Below are 17,587 nucleotides of genomic sequence, written 5' to 3'. Positions count from 1 at the left end.
TGTGCACTATGACCATCTCATTTCTTTTCTTTGACACTCATTAATCTTCAGGTTTACATTTTCATGGGCAGATAATATGGATACTTCATGAGCTAGTTCTGTTGGGTACCTTCGGGCCAGGATATCATGTTTTCTGCTGTCCAGGAGTTTATGGACTTGTTGAAGGATGGGATAGAGTCTAATATGAGCATCAGCTAGGGAGTCAGAGACCTGAATCTGAGCTCAGTTTTGCCTCTTAGCTTGATTCTGTGACCCCTGACAAGCCCTTCTTTTTTAGTCTTCAGTTTCCCCATCTGCAAAATGGGTAGATTGGCCCCAGCTATTACCAAGCTGTCTTTTCAGATCTATCATTCTCGATTATTCTGTCGTCCTCTTTTTGTTATATTCTAACAGGGTTTGGGCGTTGTACACATCCATGTCCATCCATGCCCTTCCTGGATGCTGGCCATTATTTTGAGTTTTGTAGGTGACTTGTCTTTCTCGGACGTTCTTCCCCATGCATGATAGATTTTTATTTCCTCCTGTCTCTGGCAACTATTATTGCCTTCATTTACTCAGTTGTCCTGCTGCTGTCCTACCAGCTATCCTCCAACCAGCATCTCCTCTGGGCCATGACTGTGACTGTCACTTCCATACAGCAATCTCAGTTTGTCCTCAGAGGACCTTCATCATTACAAATAAAACTGCCCAGACATAGTCCCCACAGAGAAATGGCTCCACCATGGCCAGAGACCAGAGGACAGGTCTCTTTAAACAGTCTCATCCTAATGAATTGCAGTCTTCCTAGTAATCATTGCCCTCTTTTCAGCAGTGACATTTACAACTTGGCATCTTATTTCATAGTTTGATAAAAGGATACCCTTCTGGACGGAAGCCCACGTGACAATATAGGCCCTGCAGGGAGCCTCCAGCATCCCTGAATAGAAGGGAGTGATCTCCACTACCCCCACCGGGGCCTGTCCTTTCACATCAGGGTGAAGGGGTCACTTTGTGGTGAGCCGTGGCTACTTTCCTTCCTTGTCAGTTACCTTATTTAGTGAAGCACCTCCTGACAGCTTCAGAGGCTCCAGGATGGTGCTTTAGGAATGAGGAGCTGTAAACAGAGTTAAAACACCTCCGAGTCCTGGGTCCTAAGCTGCCTGGGACCTTTCTGGATTCACTTCCAGCCAGTGAGTAAAGGGCAGGGAAAGTGCTTGGTTTATGGAGAGGTTCATTAAGATGTGACAGGAATCTGTCAAGATGAAGGAGCAGAGCCTGTCTCTTCAAGAAGCATCCAATGTCCCAAGCTCTGCTTTCCCAGCATGTTCCCCTCCTCAAGGAATGCTCTGTGCAAGAGTGGTGAGCAGGTTCAGAGAGAGCAGTAGGTAGGGACAGCAGCCTTTCAGGGGGACAGAAAGGAGGCTGTAATCTCTGACCAGGGCCAACGGAGGCAACCCAGGGAAGGACACATTCGGGCTACGACTTGCAGAATAAATAGGACTAAGATGGCCTTAAAGGCCCACAGGGTGCACATGGTGTGTGGTAGGCTTCCCATGAAGAACTTCATTTGACTAATGGACTAAATGGGCAAAGGCCTCTCCTACCACCAGAGGTTTCCTTAAGTACAGCAACATTACCAGAAATGCCTTGTGTCCTTTTCTAAAAATCCAGTCAGCCGGCTTGTTGCCCAGAATTCTTCTTGTCACTCAATGCCCCTGGCCATTTCCGGTGCTCCTGGGCCCCTGTGTTGGGTAGCAGAGCCAAAATCTGCCTCCTGAGCACCTCTCTGATCTTTTAAAAGGGGAACTGGGCTGTACTGGAAGGATCATGCTGACTTTCAAGCCAAGCCGACTGAAACTGTGACCCCGCTCCAACGTGGATTTTGTGTGTGATCTTGGGCTAATGTTTTGAAGCTGTCTAAGCCTCTTTTTTTTTCATCCCAGAATAGGAATAACTCTGCTCAATGTATTGGGCAGTTATGGGAAATAAACTCCTTGAGAGAAGGACACTTCTGCCCGGCTATCATTGCTGCCACTGGAAGCATTTCCTGGGCCAGGAGGCTGAGGTTCCCCAGCTCTCACAACCCTGTCAACACTACAGAACTGCCACTGAGATCCTCAAAGCTGCCCCATCTCCTGACTCAGAGTCCTAATTCCCCACCCTTCTTATCTGCAGAACCGGGACAATGTGATTTCTCTGCTGCGAATGGTATCCTCTCCTGTCCCTGTCTCCTTAGGGCTTGCTCTGACCTGGCCTTTCCATGCATAAGAGCTGAGACCTGGATGTGGGAACCTGGCACACGGGATGGACCAAAAGAAAGAAGAGAAATGACTGGAGACGTGTGTATCCTGGGGTGTCCCTAGCCCTAGATGACTGGCCCCTGACGGTCCACCATGAGTTCTTGGTGCCTGCAGCTTTCACTACTGGACATTCTTTTCTGTCCTTTTTTCGTGTCACTATTGGGATCCTTCCCTCTCTGCACAGGGTCTCCTCAGAGGGCAGTAGGCGCCCTGAAGTTCTGGCCAAGGCCTGTCTCTCCTCCACCCTCTGTTCAGAGCTGTTGTCCAGGAGGCCAGCAGTCACTGCACAGGCTTCCAGACCTCCAGACTCCCAGGTTCTCTGCTGATTTCTGGGTTGTTGCCTTTGTTATTGTTTTTAGGTACAGGAAGGAAAACAGTCCTTTAACTCCTTTTGTGTGGGGGCGGCGGTGTGCAGGCCACAGGATCCACGTCTGCCAGGGCGGGTTCAGTCTCCCATCCCCTCTTCCACACGGGCCAGAGCAGCCCAGCATCCTCTTGCTTTCCTCTAGCCTGAGCAACTGAATTCCCATCTGCTATAATGTTTTTCTTTTTTTTTTCTAGAAAAGTCATGTAGAATGTCAACTAAGGTTTTGTTTCTGCGTCACAAAGGAAAATAGAACAAGGAACAAATGAATCAGTTTTTCTTGAATTATAAGCTACGTTTTTTTTTTTTTTTCATAAACTAATTTAGAGATTGACTATTGAATTCCAAAAACATTCCGAGTGTTTGCTGAATCCAAACCCTGAACAATGAATGGAGGCCAGGATGCCAAAGATGTGGTCTCTGTCCTCAGAGGGTAGTCTGTCCTCAGAGAGCTATAGTGCTCTGTTATTGGCCAGGCAAGAAAAGGTGGTAGATAGCAAATGGGAGCACCCTGATGTTCTAGAGTGGGCATGGGAGTCACTTTACCCCTTCATGCCAAGACTTGGGACCCAGCCTAAGTCTTCCTCCTCCTCCAGAAAGTCTTCCTTGACTACTTCAAGCCTTAGTGAGTTTCCTGGATTCCTAGAGCCTGTATAATTTCCCACACCTAACCTCATCCTGCAGCCCCTATTTCAATGAGATGAATACTATCCTCCCTAGTAACCTAGGTTCAGAGAAGTAAAACAACCTTCTCAGGGTCACAGGATTAATCAGCAGCAAAACTTGAACTTGAACTCATGTGTTCTGATCCAGGGCCAGTCCTTCTCTTTGGTACAAGTACTTGCTCTCTTGTATCATTCAGCATCAAGCACCCCTCAGGAATCTGAATGACCCTTCTAGTCCATGTTTCAGCTCCAGCTCGTCCTCTGCTTGGAGGTACCTGCCCATCTCCCCTGGAGGCCAGGGCCCCAGCCCGCCTATTGCATGGCCCCCTCTTGGCATTGATGCCACAGGAGCTCCATCAGGCTTGCCTGGTGAAGGACAAGAGAGTGAACTAGCCGTGCTTCCCTGCTTATGCCTGGTCAGCTCTGCTGCCCTCCTCCTCTTTTCACCCTCAGATCATCTGGAGACCGTGGAAGCTAACAGCTCTTACATGCCAGATAATTGGGAGACTGAATGATTTTGACTCCTTTTGTTTTTTACACAGTGAATTGAAAGCATGGCGGTGTCCACAGTCCTTCAGCTGTTTTTCTTTGGGTCAGCATCTTAACACAGATCTGGGTTTGCAGAATGAGCTAGTGAGGGGACTAAGCTGATGGTGCCTTTTCTCTCTCTCTTCTGTGGGGTGTGCGCACCCTGCACTCCAAAGAGAAAGCACACTTTTGAGTTTTATGTGGGGTGTTCACATCATGTATCATCCAGATCAGAGACTTTTGAGAGTGAAATGAGCAACTTAACACTGGACAGCATGTGAGGCAAGTGCTTTACCACTGAGATAAACCTTAAGCTCTTGTTTTTTCATTTTGAGACACAATCTCATTAAGTTGCTGAGGTTGGCCTATCTCAGCTTCCTGAGTTTCTGGACTTACAGGCATGCACCACCACACCTGGCCTTATTTTCTTTCTTTCTTTTTTTCTTTTTTCTTCAGAGATCCTGCGGATCATTCAACTGGACCTCGATCTGAAGTACAAGACTAATATCCGGGAGTTATTTGAAGAGTTTGACAATTTCCTCCCAGGTGCTGTCATTGGCATAGCCAGAGAGATGCAACCAGTGTACAGGTAGGTGGTGCCTATTGGGGAAGGCCTCTGAGACTCCTCCCCACATTGTCCTTTCTTCTTCCACCGTACCATCTTCCCATACTTGAGGCCTTGGGAGCACACTCCTATTTTCTGCATACGGCCTAGGCAGGCAGCTCTGCCCCCAAGCTGAGATGCTACCCCATTAGTTTGGATGAGATTGTGACATTTTTCATCTGGAAAGCCCATTTGTTTCAATTGTTGGTTCTGGTTAAGCTCAGAAGTTAAAATCTTGGACTTTGCTGACAGAGGAGGTGTCCAGTTTTAACCTGCATTCTGGTGACCAACTGGGATTTCTTGGCCTTGGAGTCACCATGACTCCTCTTGTATGTGACCACAGAGGGGTTGATGGGTAGCATTGTGAGGAGGGAGAGACAGCACTACCTGGGAACACTGATTGGCATGAACTGGCCAAAGTGAGAGCATCTTCTGCATGAGGCAGTTCCGTTGTCAAGCGTGTGTCATGGAGAAACTCCAGCACTTGGGAGTCAGATGTGTTCAAGAATATTCTCTGTATAACCCCAAACTGAAAACAGCTTATATGTTCTAGACAACATAATGACTAAGTAAAATGTGTTTATCTAATTGAAGACTATAAAGCAAAAAAAAAAAAGAGCCAGTGGCAGTATGGGTAATGATAGCCAGAACTAAGTGGCCGGCTTTGGGCATGCATAGTTCAAGTGCTGAGAATGATAAGGAAAACCACAGAGATGATCCTCAAAGCCAGGGGTGGGGTGGGGGGAGGATAAGAGGGATTGTGCTTTATTTTTCCACCTGGGTATGTACATGTTGCACCTATCCCTTTGTGTATAGTATATGCCTATGCTATAGTTAAAAAGGCGGGAGGTGGCGGGTGGGAAGAAATAACAGAAGCAGGTTTTGTTGAAAACAAAGGCCCATGGTCTTGGTTCCATGTTGCTGACTCATCCTCCAACGGGTAGATTGACAGCTCATCTAGTGCCAGAGCTGCCCAAGTTTTCTGAGAAAGAGCTGGGATTCCACTGTCCCCTGGGCTTGCAGGCCTTTTGTTCTTTATGCAGCCTCCAATGATGACTCCCTGGGGACATCGTTCCTGGAGAGAGGCCCAGTCACTGGAGAGCTGCAGGCCTAGGCAGCTAGTGACTCGAAACTCCAGAGCCTGGGAGCAGGGATAGGAGAAAGAAAGACAGTGAAATGAATCTGACATTATTTTTCCATTTACATATGTGGAAAAAACACAGTGAATTCCACCCTCATGTACATCCCTAAGAATGGGATCCTCATTAGAGTAAGATATAGTCCATAGTTGTATAATTAATCAAAATGTATTCTGTTGTCACGTGTAACTAAAAAGAACCAATAGATACAGTTTTTAAAAAAGGGAAGGGAAGGAGAGACAGCCTTTACTTGGTGGTGGTTATTTGCAAGTCTCAAATCACATAACAGGAAATTCCTGCAAGGCCTCTGAATGGACTGATAACTCCTGGGGCCTTGTGGGCTGTTCTCTCTTACATAACACTTTTCCAAGTGCTCCACAGTAACTAGGGGGAGGGACTCTTATTCTGCAGTGGGAGTTCAAGGATGCGGTTTGGGCAAAACCTTGCCATCTTGACTCACCTTCAGACAAGTTGTGCCTTGTGCTGGGGTCCTAGATTCCACACAAGGAGGCGACAGGAGCATTGAACATAAAGTCCTAGGTGCTAGTTCCAGCCCTGCCACCACATGTGGAGCCTGGGTTCCCCTTCTGAGAAGAGGAACGGATGAGCTGCAGGACCTTCCTTGCCCAGCTCTGGCACTGGTGACCTCAGTCCTTCTGACCCTCCTGTCTCGTCTATACCCAGAAGCTGCTTGTCTGCAGATGTGCTCCCAGGGCTCTGGCCCGCCAGTACCCCCGATATGTTTAGACCTGACTGACTGAGGTGCCATGGAGCAGGGATACCTTTGAACCCTGGCTGGAAATCTTCTCATGCAACTCAAGGGAAAACCTGGAAACCTCATCATACTTAATTTAGATCATATTGACGAGAATTTCTATTTTGTATGTAGATCTACGATTTTAGAAACAGTACGACTTAAATCAATTTTAATTGTCTGGCTTTTCCCAAAAGAAACATCTGAAGGATTTTAGATTCAAAATGAAATTGAGTTTTTCTCACCTTCAGATCACCAGTTACCATAAGTGCAACGAGAACTGCAAGTCTTCTGCCACACAGGGTCTTGAGCGTGCTGTGTGTGGGGCACAGCTGGCGGAAGCAACAGACTCCTTTATGTGACCCTACTTTGCGCCCTCCAAAATGTTTCTAAAGACCTCTAATAGTTAAGACTGGGAATGACTGTCCTGGACTGCTGTCACCTACTAGCTCTGGGAAATTGTCTTTTAAAGTGTGCATTGTTATTATTTGCTGAGGGTGGGAATGTGTTGGTGCTGGCTGGCAGCAAACAAGGAATGGAGTGTGGTTTTTTGCCTTTTTCCACAAGAAGACTGGAGACTCCTGTGTCCTGGAAGGTCAGTGTTAGTTGTTTACAGCTTTGGAATCTTTACCTGGCAGGGGTGGGAGGCAGGATGAGAGTAGAAAGAGGATGGGAATAAAGAGGGGAGAGTAAACTGTGCCAGGCAGGGACAGAGAGAGTGAAGCCCTCTCTTGCACAGGCAGCCTCAGCCCCCACTCCTGGTCTTGGCTGTCACAGTCTGTGAGATCTGCAGCCCTGTCCTCTTCCCTGGTGGGTTCCTACAGAGGTGGCCATGCACCCCCCCCCCCCACCTAGACTCTTTGTGCTCTGATGACCCAGGGGTTTCCCTAAGTGACAAAGTGTGATGTGGACAAATTATTTATTGTGGTGGAATCTGTTAGCATCAATGAGGAGAAAGGGAAATTAAAAACAAAACTACCAGCACTGGCTCAGGCAGCGGGCTCTGGTCTGGACCACTAGGCAGGAGCAGACGTGGAAGTGCCATTGTTATTATCATTTGTCTTACAGTTACTGTACTTCAAAAGGACACATGTCCAGTCATTTTTATGACTCCTTCCCCTCTGTTGTGTGCCACAAGTGTTCAAAGCTTGGAGGAGGGTGGGGAGAAGCATTTCCCACTGTCCATTTGACAAATAGCATTTTTGCAAGTTTTCCCCCCAAACACACATTCAGCTGACTGTTTCTTGTACAATGATGCAAGAGTCTAGTCTGTTAGAATAGTGATGGAGGCTGGACACCGTGGGGCGTGCCTGTAATCCCGGTGGCTGAGGCAGGAGGATCACGAGTTTAAAACCAGCCTCAGCAACTTAGCAAGACCTTATCTCAAAATAAAAAATAAAAAGGACTGGGGATGTGACTCAGTAGGTAAGCATCCGTGGGTTCAATCCCCTGTACAGAAAAAAAAAAAAATAGTGATGGAGGATGCTTTCTCTCTTAGGCCCTTTTTAAGGGGTCACACATCCCATGACCTTCATCATCTGAAAATTGGAGCATGTGATCATCTCGAATGGAATGCTGCCCTTCCTTACTATGACTCTTTCTTTGCTCTTCATAAGGATCTAGACCCTGGACGGATCCTCTCGGTGATGTGTTTGATTGCGATAAGTGCCCAAAAAGAGAGAAGACTGGCCTAGTATTACAGCCTTCTCTGTAATAGACAATTATATTTTGCAAATACGTGCCATGTGAACTTGCTTCCTTATGAATGTATTAGGAAAGTCAGGCCCCTCTTTACGTGCAGCCTATAAAAATTATAAAGTTGCACCAGCAGGAAAGCAGCTTGATGTAGCGGAAATGGCGTCAGGTGTGTTCAGAAGCAAGTTAGACTTTTGTCACTGGATTCTCTGACCTTCTGTTCCTTCATGTCTAAGTGAGGGTAAACATATCTAATGAACACAATTACTGGAAAACTCAAATGAGACATTGCGCCTAGAAGTTTCTGATGTTAGGGAGCCTCAGTAAAGAGTGCTTCCTCCCTCCTGCCTCAGTCCTCACAACTCCATTCTGTGTTTTCTTTACCAGATGATTGTGCTTCTGGACTCCTGCTACCACCTGCCCTGCCGCCCCCTCCACACAGCACTGCCCATTAAGCTATAGGACACCAGTTACACTGAACCTCAGATAAACCACACATATTGTTTGTGTCACAAGTATGTTCCAGATGTTGTGTGGGCATCCTTATACTAAACAATCATTTGTTGTTTGCCTGAAATTTAACTTTAATGGGGTATCCTGTTTGTTTGAGTTCCCTAAATCTGGCAGCCCTACCCCTCTCCAAGTTTTAAAACCTTCCTTTTTTAGCAGAGGCGAGGGATCCGGCTTTCCTACAAGATCCTTGAGTGAGCAGGAACAAAGGGTGCGGAAGTGGAGCTTGTGAGGGAAACCAGGGCCAGAGAATGAAGGGTGGGAGGCGGTTTCCATAGTCTCAGCGAGGCCAGGCCTGAGCTGCCCAGCCTGCAGGAGACAGGAACCAACTGGCCCAGGTTTCTGGGGAGACCTGTGGGGCCAGGAGGGCTGGCATGGCTTGACTTCAGACCACAGGGTTCCTGCTGACCCTGGAGAGAGAGGGAAAGAGGAGGAGCCAGGGTTGGAGCCCTGGTTTTAGTCACTCTGCCATGGAGCTGGCCAGAGGAGCCACTGAGTGGCAGCTTTGATGGGGGGTATTGGTGTTGTCAGGGGGCAGCCACTTTGTGTGTGGGGTTGGCTTCCGATGGCTTTCTCCCTGGCTCCACATGCCTGCTGTGCGCTGGAGTGAGCCCAGACCCTCACAGAGGGAGCAGCAGGCTAATCCTGTCAGCTGCTGCTAATAGCCACCAGGCAGGAATTTGCTTTTGTGTCAAGTATTTTAAGAGTGTCCACTCTTTCACCTTTTCAGGCCACGTGGTTTTTTTTTTTTTTTTTTTTAAATTGATAGTGCTTTCCTTCCAGAAGCTTGGAATGAAAATGTTCATCCAGCTTCCACAGCTGCCTTATCCCAGGCTGAGGACTGGTGCAGGGCTCTCAGGACGTGTAGGGGAGGAAGGGAGGGAGGATGTGCACCGACACCCACTTCATGATCTTGGGCAAGTCTCTTGACCTCTCTGAGCATTAGTATCTTTAGTTAAGAAATGGAGATTAAAACACATAGGGCAGAGTTAATGAGGGATTAAATTAGACGATGTATTTACAGTGCCTGATACAGAGCAGCACTCAGTAGTGGTGGTGGCAGTGTTACCCAGAGTCCCAGGTTGGCTACGAATTAGCTCTGGGACTCAAGGAAGTCACCTAATCATTGAGCCTCGGTTTCCATGTATGTAAAGCTGGGGCTGCTCGTAACATAATTGGTGCTAATCTTTTGGCTTCTCAGCATCTGGACCCCTTTCTCAGTTTGAGGAAGTCCCTGCCTTATCACCCTACCTCCCACTGTGGAAGACCAAAAGGCTGGATGCTGTATTCACTAATTTCTTTGAAGTTAGCAAGGATGTGGGTGCTGTGTTCCCCCTCTTCACTGCCTCCCCTAAGGAAATGACCTTCATGAATTAAGTACCTATATAGGCCAGTTTTTACACTTTTACTGTATACCTTAAACAATGTAAGGCATTTGCAAAACAGAAACTGACAGTGTTACAAGGAGAAAATAACTAGTCTACAAAAACACAAGGAAATTTTAATATCCCAAGAGAATATTGAAAACCAAGAGATCAAAGGAGGGGAAGGTGTGTGTACAAAACTGCAGTGTAGTCGCAGCAGAGGAGGAAGGAAGGGGAGGGAGGGGCAGTGTGGGCAGCCTGGCTTCCGCCATCCCTGGCCCGAGGGGTGTCTCGGTCCTTTTCCCTTGTGCAGAGGGTGAGCTGCTGGCCACTCTCCTTGCTTTCTGACTCCAGACCATGGCCATGGCCATGTTTATCTCATATTTAAGCCCTACTGTGTCCTTTTCCCCTCCCTCCTTGAATTAAAAAAATGTAAAAGCAACTATTAAAAAAAATGAACTTTCGAACAGCATATGAGGATTATTATTTTTGAGAAATTTTCTACAAATTATCAGTGTGTGTATGTGTAAATCAATTCCTATTTTATATGCCCTGTGTGTCTGCTTTTGGTTCACTTACTGTGTATTTTTAAAAATTTTTTTTGTTTTTATTTTTTGTTTTTTTGCTATGCTGGGGCCAGACTCCAGGGCCCTGTGCATGGTAGGCAAGTGCTCTGCCCCTGAGCCATAGCTTTAGTCTTTAGTGGTGTATCTTGACCATCCTTATACCTAACTAATTAAACATTGCTAGGCTCTTGAGATCACTCATTTCCCACTTTTTATTATGGGAAACTTCTAACATGTACAAAAGTAGAGGGAACAACATGACATTCTGGTGTTTGATATTGTAATGTCCATGGAGCTGCCATGATGATCAGCCCTGACCCAATCTTATGTCCTCTCTATCCCACCTACTTTCCTCTTCCCCAGATTATTTCAAAGCAGATCCCTGGCGTCACACAATTTCATCTGTAAACGTCATTTAATTTTTTTTCTAAATGTCAACCTGCCATATTGCAGGGCAAGGAGCCCAGGGGCATTGTGGGAACTCATGGTATCATTTATCTGCAGGTTCCTTAGCTGAAAATAGTTGGCATGAGAGAAGAATATAGATGGCAGTAGCTCCCTCGCCTAGCCAGCCAGCATTTTCCATCTCTCTCCAGGTTGTCTCAGGTCAGGATGTTCATGTAACCAGCACATCTAGAAGGCTTTACACCTGATAGAAATTCATTGTTCACTAGGCTTCATCAGAGAACCCTGCCACCATCCCTTAGGAAGCGTAAACTAGAACTTGAAGATAAAAGGTGTCAGATTCTCTTCTGTCCTTTCACACCTGAAGATGGATTTCTTGGCCCTGTTCTTGTGTTTGTTTTTCAAAAAAAAAATTAGCCAAAATTGAGCCTGTCAGTTTCTATTAGAGTTAAATCTGAGTTAGGAAAGAAAGCATGCCATCTTTTTCAATAGTGGTTTCTTTAAAAACTGGGCTGGTTTGACATAGCCTCTGTGATGTGGAGGTGGTGCTGTGGCCCTACGGGACCCACTCAGAAGGAGTGTGGGCAGACCTGCCCTGTCAGACATGGAAGTCTATTGTGGGTTGTAATTTTTTAATGACATCAGTGAAAATGTATTTTAAAAGGGGAAAAAAACTATATAGGGAAGAACCCAAGTGGGACAGTGATACTGGTGATGTGCTTGTTTCCTGTCTGATGGCTGTCTCCCACTGCCCCCACCCCGGTGATGCCCTCTGAAGATAGGTGGGCTGTTGGGAGGGCAGCTACTGAGGATGTGCATGTGTAGCCTGCCTACACATCACGAGTGCTTTGGCACTACTGGATCAGTAAGAAAAGGTTCACCACGTTGGCACCTGATGTAGGCGTCTCCTGAAAGAATGAGCGAGGGACTGAATGATGGGGCCAGGTTGTGTGTCCTCCTCCTGCTGTGCAGACTGAGTGCCAGGCACATAAGAGATGTTTGTTGAATAAATGAGGGAACAGATGTTTAATCAGAGGGAGCATCCTCTGATTAAAGGGTTGACGGGCCATTAAGTGATTCTCTATAGTCCCATCACTGGTCTCCTTATAGAAATTGCTTTCACATTGAATTTTTCTTTTTAAAGATAATCCATGGGAAACATTGTTATTCCCAATTTTTATTGGACTCATTGTGTGTGTGAGCCACAGGGTTTGGTGCTTTGAGGAATTATGAAGTAGAAAACATTGTTCCTGCTTTCAAGGAGATTATACTGGAGGGGTAGGAGAGAGAGGGCAGGTAAAATATAGCAAAGACACCAAGCCCAGAATGCTACTGTTGTTTGCATGTGATTTGTCCCCCAAAGGTTCATGAGTTGGAGGCTTGATCTCTCTGGTGTGCAGTGTGAGAGGGGGTGTGGACCTTTAAGAGGTGGGGCCTATGGGAATTCTTCAGGTCATTGTGGGTGCTGCCATCAGAAGGAATTAAGGTAGTTCTTGCAGGACCCCATAGTTAGTTCTTAGGAGAGGGAGAGGGGTATAAAAAGGGCATGCCTAGTCCCCCCCATTCTTTCTAGCTTCCTTTTTTGAAAGATGTGATCTCTTCTTCCCGCATATACTCTCACCATTGTGATGCCATTTATCATGAGGCCCTTACCAGAGCCAAGCCAATGCTATACCACGCTCTTGAGTCTCCAAAATTGTGGACAAAATAAACTTTTTTTCTTTATAACATTACTCCACCTCAGACATTTCACTATAGCCATGAAAAGTGGATTAATACAGACGCCAACAAGTCAAATACCACTGTTTAGAGATATGCCTTGGACAAGCCATAGAGACATTCTGCTGTAGGAACTGTAAACTCTGCTGACCACTGTGCCCTCAGTTTTATATTCTGCCTTCAAAATGCTAAGAAGTGAATGACCTTTCTTTCCTCTAACGGGTCTCTTGAAAGGGTGGTTGCATTTGCTTTATGAGTGGAGCCTCTAAGATGTACACTCAGAGTAGACCGAGTTCAGTGCCCAGTAGAAAACCCAGTGGGCATTTGGAGAGGGCCTGGCTGTGTGGTAGAGAGAACCTGAATCCTGACTTCCAGAAGCTTGCAGCCTAGCTGGTGGGACCACCTGTCCAGGTCACCTCTCTGGGAGGCGGCCTGGGCAGATGCTACAGCCGAGGTACAGCAAGGGATGGTGAGCCTCCTTTTTCACATTATCACAACCTTTTTCTTTCACTAAATAAATATCTCACTGAAAGAACCTCATCTGAAATCCAAGCAGCACAAATGACTTATCTGTAAGCATCTTCCCAAGGAAAAAGAAAAACTGCATAGTTGAATCACAGTGGCATGTGTATAAGGGCTTCTGTGACAAGCAGCATGTGAAAAGGACTGAGTTAAGCAAGACCAGCTGTATGTGAGGAGAATTTCAAAGTGCTCCACAGCCATCAGGTTAGGTTTCAGTTGTGTGCCTGCACTTCTGCAGGTGACGAAACGAAGTGGATATTCATCCCCCAGCCTTTTGCCTCCAGGTTGGCAACAGAATTGTTTATTGTGAAAATATCAAGCTTTTAAACTAAGCTTGGGTTTGAATTGAACACCTTATCTGCTACTCCTGCACTGGGTGACTTCTTTAAGTCAGTCATTTACTATTGATCATGTGAACCCTCTGTTTTAGGGGTAATAGAATTGCCCCTTACCAAGGAGTATCCATAGGAACCTTTTGATCCACAACCTGGCCTTCCCAGCTGTCCCCGTCATTGGGATTTTTATATCACTATTTATAGAAGGGGAAGCTTTTTTAGGAAACAGAATTGCTTAGTATGTAAGCAATTTGATTTGCCTGGACATTTGCTGCGTCCCTGCCTCTGCATGTGAGCACTCATTACCAGGCTGGCCAATCCTGATGGACTTTCAGAAATGTGAAGATGTGTGGAGAACTGCTCATGGTGCCTCATTAATGTCAGTCACTGTGGAGTGAGGTGTTGGTGCATTTGGCTGCTTCTCTGCCTCCATGTGGTTCCCCTTTGCCCTGTAAAAATAATGACTGCTCCCTTAATGAAATGAAGCCCAGTGTCTGCATGGAGAACCTTTCCCTGATTGCCAGGACCATCCTATCAGATGAGCCCAAGGATCATGATGTAGAACTATCAAGAAGGCAATATAATCCTAGCACTCTACTAGGGCTGCCAGGGAACAAAACCTTCATGTTCATAATAATGTAATTGCAGTTCATTGGTATTCAGCTTTCAGAGTGCCTGGAAGATCGGGTCTAAGCGAGGTGAAGACATAAAGATGAATCACAGTATTTAGGAGGAGCAATGGACAGGGGCCCCATTTCTCCTGCCTATTCCCTCCCACCAAGGTGTTGGCAGGATTTGGGAGGAATACAGATTGTGACCTTGGTCCTGCAGGCCACCTCTCCACTCATGCTTCACATCCTTTTGGCTGCTGTCCAAAGTGAAGGCATTGTATAATGATCAAGTGATTTGCTTTTGCAGACAAGGAGTTGTAGAGTCCTTGAGCCCTTTGATTGTTGAGGAGACTGAAATGGTCAGGGATGGGGAACTGTCTAATCTTCCTTTGCCAGCTAGATCTATAGAGCAAATGGGTTGCACATGATCAGCTGTGAGTGCAGGTGCCCACTAGCCACCTGCTTACACTAGAAAAGAGCCCTAGGCCCCAGTCTACATATTGTGTCCCACTGAAGATTGTGTGGAGTGGGTGACTTTTTTTTTTAAATTATAAAATGAGAGAACATCTGATTAGCTCTCAGAAGAAAAGGTGATCACCCAGTGAGTATAGCATAATCTAACAGATCCAAGAAGAAATCATCTGTGCTTCAGAACTCAGGCTATAGCCTGCAGCACTGTAATTTCACATAAATGCCCATAGGAAGTAATAGAAGTTTTCAAATATTTTTAAATGGACTCTGGAAAAGAGGGGAAAGAAATTGATTGAAAACCCATCTATGCCCTGATTCTTGACTAATATTTCTAGTTTTGTTTTGAATATGGGCCCAGAGTTGTCACATCTGATTATTTTTCTGTAAAAGAGAAATCAGAGATATGCATCGTTAATATAAAAACTTCTGATTTTTAAATATTGACCATTAAATGAACTGCTGGCTAACAAAGCACATTTGTGCCCCAGAATCAGCCTAAGAACCACAGAGTCAATCTGGTTTAAAGGTTCACTGAGGCAAAAACCTGGCCAAACCTTTCCTGCTGTTGACATGGAACCTTAGAAACTGTCAGTGGGCCAGTCCTTGGATGCTGACACTGACAGTTTTTAGGTCCACTCAGGCTCCGCTTTTTCCAAATGTTTTTCTTCCATTCCTTGAACTTGGTGATTTTTATTGATAATTTAAAATTTCATCAAATACTTTTCTAATTAACTTCAGACTTACCTAATAACAAAACATCAAGACCAAGCAAAATTCTTTTCCAGAAATGTAATTTAGGAAGAAAATAAAAAGCTCTCCAGACTCATCTTTTATTAGAGCTGGCTCTTGGGTTAGCTTTAATGTGTGTAAGAGCATCTTTCAACTGCTGCCGGTGTCCAAAGATGCTTTTGGGGGTTGAAGGCTGGAGGGGGAAGGGAGGAGAGAAAGGAATCCAAAGGGAAGGCCAGGGAGGCAGAGGCTGGGAGTGATGCAGGGGCTTTGTGTCACTGTTTCTGTGTCACCATCCTGTACTGTCATTGTTGTCTCATAAAGCCCATGGGAGCCTGGCATGCCTGGGGACACAGGCCCTAAACCTTCCTGCCTGCTCAGCAGTGGTATTGAGGACAACCTTAGTGCCATCACAGGCTGTTTTCTCTGATGACCCATCTGGAGACTCTTCTCCCTAGTCTTGGAGTCAGGCATAGTGGCATTTCTCCTGATAACTTATTCTTCCTATTTTGTACCAATAACTAGATGTTTTTATTGTTATTTGGAATAGACAACTTAGAACAAACTGTGGTTCTCAAAGGGTACATTTTGTATCAGTGATCACACTGGGACAAGTATAAACCAGGGCTGTCTTGGGCCACCCTAAGCCTGATGTGTCAGAGCCAGGGGATGGGGCAGAGATAGAGGAAGAAGGACTGGGGAGAAGATGAGGCAGGGGAGGGGGCCGTGGAAGGCTGAGGGGTCAGAAATACTGCTCAGGTTGGTGGTATATGGTTAAAGTAAAATGATCAGCACATGGCTTCCCGAATCACATGGCTTATTGCTTTTCCAAGAGATTTCTTTTTCTTTTTCTTTTTTTCTTTCTTTTTTTTTTTTTTTTTTTTTTTTTGTGTGTGTGTGTGTGTGAGGAGAATAATGAGAATGAATCTCCCAGGAAGTACACTAACCACATAATAAGTTTCAGAATTATTAAAGTCTAGTTTCCCCACAACAGGCCTCTGGGGAAAGTGAAGTCTAGTTCAAGTTTGCTGTGCGGCTTTGTGTGAGCAGTTCTCACAAGAGATGTCCATGTGGACATCCCTGAGAGCAAGTAAGGCCCCTGGACACCTGAGGGCAATGCCAGCATTGGCAGGGAGGCTTCTTAGATTAGCAGGAAGACCGGGAGGGTGTGGCCCATCTCAACCTAAATTCTCCATCTTCAAGAAGTGGCCTGCGGTGCAGCCCTGTCTACAGTAAGCTCTGGATCTTCAGAGAGGTGGTTGAAATTGTGTAGCCCTGCGGGGGGCCAGGCTCTCTAAGTGGCTGTCAAACTCCTGGGCATAAGGTACAGATGCTGTTCAATGTATGATGGGGTTATAACTCTAATAAACTCTTATAAATTGAAAATGTATTGAAAGCACCTGATGGAACATGATAGCTTAGCGACACAGACCACTGTAGAATTGTTTGCCTCTTGATGGGGAAGCGGGGCTGACTGGGAGCCCCAACTTATTGCCACTTCCCAGCATAACAAGAGGACAACATCTTGCCTGCCTGGGAAGAGATTGAAATTAAAATTTCAAAGCATGGTTTCTACTGAATATATATTGCTTTTGCACTGTCATAAAATTGAAAAAGTTGAACCATTATAAATTGGGACCATCTGTGTTTTGAAGTTCAGTATTTGAGGTCAGTAGCTCACATATGGGGTCTGTAAGATATAACCTTCTTGAGGAGAGGGGAGAGTTTGCTCCATGTTCTTACCACAGCAAAACATGTCACTCACATAGCCCACTATGGGTACTTGGTTATCTGTTGGAACCACTGGGGTGGTCCAACACCATTGACTGGAATTGGGCTTTTAACTGGACTTGCAAGGTGAAAAGTAAAAGTCTCCTGTTTCTATAAATGAGTCTTTTATTTATTTTTTATTTTTATTTTTTGTAGTACTGAGGATTGAATCCAGGGGCACTCTACCACTGAGCTACATTCCCAACCCTTCTTATTTTTTATTTCAAGACAGGATTTCTGTAAGTTGCTGAGGCTAGCCTTGAACTTGATCCTCCTGCCTCAACCTCCTGGGTTGCTGGGATTATAGGTGTGCACCACTGCACCCTGCTACAAATGAATCTTACCCAGTGTCTTGGTGGGTAAGATTCATTTGTAAGATTCATGTCATAGACTGGGTGACTTATGAACAACAAAAATTATTTCTGGGGCTGGGGAGATGGCTCAACTGGTAAAGTGCTTGCCTTGAAAGCACAAGACCCTGAGTTCGATCCCCAGTACTACAAAAAAAAAAAAAAATTATTTCTCAGTTCTGGAGGCTGACAAATCCAAGGTCAAAA

General features: G+C 45.7%; 1 protein-coding gene across 1 annotated transcript in view; it reads left to right on the top strand.

Moving 5' to 3' along the window:
• Positions 1-17,587, top strand: part of Xxylt1 (xyloside xylosyltransferase 1) — a 158,185-nt gene that overhangs the window by 78,606 nt on the left and 61,992 nt on the right. The window contains exon 3 of the mRNA XM_047564144.1: positions 4,293-4,425. Within this exon, the coding sequence (XP_047420100.1) occupies positions 4,293-4,425 (133 nt within the window). The remainder of the gene's footprint in view (positions 1-4,292; positions 4,426-17,587) is intronic.

The sequence above is a fragment of the Sciurus carolinensis genome, chromosome 9 (assembly GCF_902686445.1).
Source record: "Sciurus carolinensis chromosome 9, mSciCar1.2, whole genome shotgun sequence".
NCBI lineage: Eukaryota > Metazoa > Chordata > Mammalia > Rodentia > Sciuridae > Sciurus > Sciurus carolinensis.
This window is presented reverse-complemented; position numbering and strand designations above follow the sequence as displayed.